This window comes from Triticum aestivum, chromosome 3A (genome assembly GCF_018294505.1).
Source record: "Triticum aestivum cultivar Chinese Spring chromosome 3A, IWGSC CS RefSeq v2.1, whole genome shotgun sequence".
In the NCBI taxonomy this organism is placed as follows: domain Eukaryota; kingdom Viridiplantae; phylum Streptophyta; class Magnoliopsida; order Poales; family Poaceae; genus Triticum; species Triticum aestivum.
Genome location: NC_057800.1, coordinates 60848718 through 60851571, shown reverse-complemented (window position 1 = coordinate 60851571; position 2854 = coordinate 60848718). Strand labels below are relative to the sequence as shown.

Genomic DNA, 2854 nt, shown 5'->3' with positions numbered 1-2854 from the left:
TCATATAAAGTCGCCATGACAGCTTTTTCTTAAAGAAAACAACAAAAATAAAAACTGCAGATCCTTACAACCGTAGCTAAGACATTTATTTTAATAGTCTTGCTAAGTCCCAGTCGACCGAGACTTAGAGAAGTCTTACTCGATGTCACTTGACTGAAATTTTGTTAAATCTCAGTCGAATGAGACCTAGGCACATTCTTATTTTAAAATAATAAATTCATAACCCGGCATGTCACGATTGTCACCACAAAGCACAAACACAACCCGTGCAAACACAAGAAATTTTTCTCGGTGCTAATACGGCCGGGTACGTCTACTGATCTGTGGGCACAGGGAAACTGCAGATCCTTACAACCGTAGCCAAGATATTCATTTTAATAGTCTTGTTAAGTCTCGGTCGATTGAGACATAGCGAAGTCTCAGTCGATGTTATATCCATGGGATCTAACATTGAGATTTGTGCAAAAAAAAAATTCAGTTTTTTTCTTTTCTCTTTTGCATAGTATGTCACTTGACCGAGACTTGGTCAAATCTCAGTCGACTGAGACTTAGCCACACTCTTATTTTAAACTCATAGTCACCACAAATACAAACCGTGCAAACACACGAGACTATTCTTGGTGCTAATAATACGAGTACGTCTACTGATCTGTGGTGGGCACAGGGACATGAGGGACAGCGAACACCAGTAGCTCGGCCCGGCGGCGCGTGGTGAGCCCGGCCTCCTCAGTCATGTCCAGTTCCTCGGGGACCATCCCGTCCGGCAGCTTCCAGTCGAAATGGAAGAGCAGCGCCGCGAGGGCGAGCTCGAGGTGCACGAGGCCGAAGGAGACGCCGGGGCATATCCTCCGGCCGGCGCCGAACGGCAGGAACTCGAAGTCCGTCCCCTTGAAGTCCGGCGCGCCGCAGTTCTCGAACCTCTCCGGAAGGAACTCCTCGGCGGAGTCCCAGTGGGCCGGGTCCCTGCCCATCGCCCAGGCGTTGACCAGCACCATGGCGCCCTGTGGGACGTCGAAGCCGAGCACCTGCTGCCGCGGGCCGCACTCCCGGATGAGCATCACCGGCGGGTGCAGCCTGAGCGTCTCCTTGATGACCAGCCGCAGGTAGTGCAGGTCTGCCAGGCCGTCCTCCGTCACCCTGCGGTGGCCGTCGAGCTGCCGGCGGACCTCGTCTTGAGCCCTCCGCATGGCCGCCGGCTTCCGCAGCAGCTCGGCCATTGCCCACACCAGCGTCGTCGACGTGGTCTCGCTGCTCGCACTAATCATGTCCTGCATGCAAACAATAATTTCGATCGAGGGTTCTTGGTGATGGTAAACACTAAACAGGATCGGGATTCGGGAGAGAGCTTACTATGATGACCAGTTTGATGTTCTCCGTGGTGAGGGGATACTGGGAGTCCATGTCGTCCTGGAGCCTCAAGAGCACGTCAAGCAAGTCCTCCGTGTGTTCCTCTCCGCCGTCGTTGCAAGCTGTTGATCTCTTCTTGTCCCGGTGCTGCTGGATGACGGAGTCCATGAAGGCGGCCATGCGTTTGTTGCGGTGCTGGATCCTGGCGGGCACGCGGCTGAGGAGCATGGCGAGCCGTGACGACGGGAAAAGGTCCGGCAGGGTCATCCCCGGCACGATCTTAAACCCCTCCCGCAGCAGCGTAAACAGAGTGTCACGGTCGTCGCTCCTCAAGCGGCCGATCATGGCTTGCACCGAGGAGTCCGCGACGAACGAGGCTAGCCCCCTGGTCAAGTTCATGGACGCCGACGCCGATGCCGCCGACGCGACGGAGCGGAGGAGGCGTCCAAGCACCTCCGCTCTGACAGCGCGGAAGGAGTGGACGCGGCGGTTGCTGAGGAGCTCGAGGGTGCAGATCTTGCGGAGCTGCCGCCAGCCGTCGCCGTATGGCGCGAAGACGAGGCCCTCGGAGCCACGCAGGAAGAGCTGCATGGTCGGGCTGAGGGGCCGCGACGCGAAGGCCACGTCGTGGGTCTTCATGATCTCGCGCGCCGCGTCCGGGGAGGTGGCCACCAGCACGGGGAGCTGGCAGAACTTGAGCAGCATGAGCGGGCCGTGGCGCCGAGCCAGGTCGCGCATGGCGTGGTGCGGCGGGACCGACGAGCCGGCCAGGTGGTGCAGGTGGCCGATCACCGGCAGCGCCCATGGCCCCGGAGGAAACCGTTGCTGGCCGGCCGACCTCCTGCGGCTGCGGAACACCCCCGCCAGGTAGAGCACGGTTACTACGACTATAAGGAGAGGCAGGAGGGGCCAGTAGTACGCTGGGCTCTCGGCAGCCATGGCCGGTAACTTTGAACTCGATCGGCGTTAAGAGTACGTCGTGCGCTGATGTATTGTCTCATGTTGAGGAGGTTTGGATATTTATAGCGGCCTTGCGTAGGGTGTGGTCATCTTGGCTGCACCGGAGCGATTTGTTTGCATTCCGTGGCACAATCCAGGCCCGGATTAAACTTGGCGATGCGATCTCTACTAGACTAGTCGAAATCGCCTGCCGTCACCTGCTACGACATCGGCCCAAACTGCATGCACAATTTGAACTGACAGCTCACAGCCATCTACTTGGACCCCGCTCCTTCTAAGCATATTATTAGAGCAACTCTAATGGACCGACCCAAAAGAACGACAATTTTGTTTGTTTGTTTGTTCATTTTGGTCGGCCATGCGCACACGGACGTCCGCATCCGCGTTTGAGTCGGCGTATGCGTCCAACGCTTGCCCGACCCATTTTAACAGCGTCGACAAAAAAAAACTGTGCATGCATATTTAAAATAAAAACAACTTAATTAAACATTAAAGCCGGACAGGAAGGCCGGCGAGAGTCCTAGTGCCCACATTAGTTAAAACAAAC

General features: G+C 56.2%; 1 protein-coding gene across 1 annotated transcript; it reads right to left on the bottom strand.

Annotated features, from left to right (window-relative positions):
* Positions 1–641: 641 nt before the first annotated feature.
* LOC123057906 (premnaspirodiene oxygenase-like) lies at positions 642–2286 on the bottom strand. Its single transcript, XM_044480774.1, has 2 exons — positions 1351–2286; positions 642–1268 (listed from the first exon to the last, which is right to left on the bottom strand). Exons 1-2 carry the CDS (start codon positions 2284–2286, stop codon positions 642–644), a joined length of 1563 nt encoding a protein of 520 aa, XP_044336709.1.
* Between the last annotated feature and the right edge of the window lie 568 nt (positions 2287–2854).

Excerpts from the sequence above, each read along its gene's own strand:
- LOC123057906 (XM_044480774.1), bottom strand. The coding sequence starts at position 2,286 with ATGGCTGCCGAGAGCCCAGCGTACTACTGGCCCCTCCTGCCTCTCCTT. Across the intron at positions 1,269-1,350 it reads ACATCAAACTGGTCATCATA|GACATGATTAGTGCGAGCAG; the intron begins GTAAGCTCTCTC and ends GTTTGCATGCAG.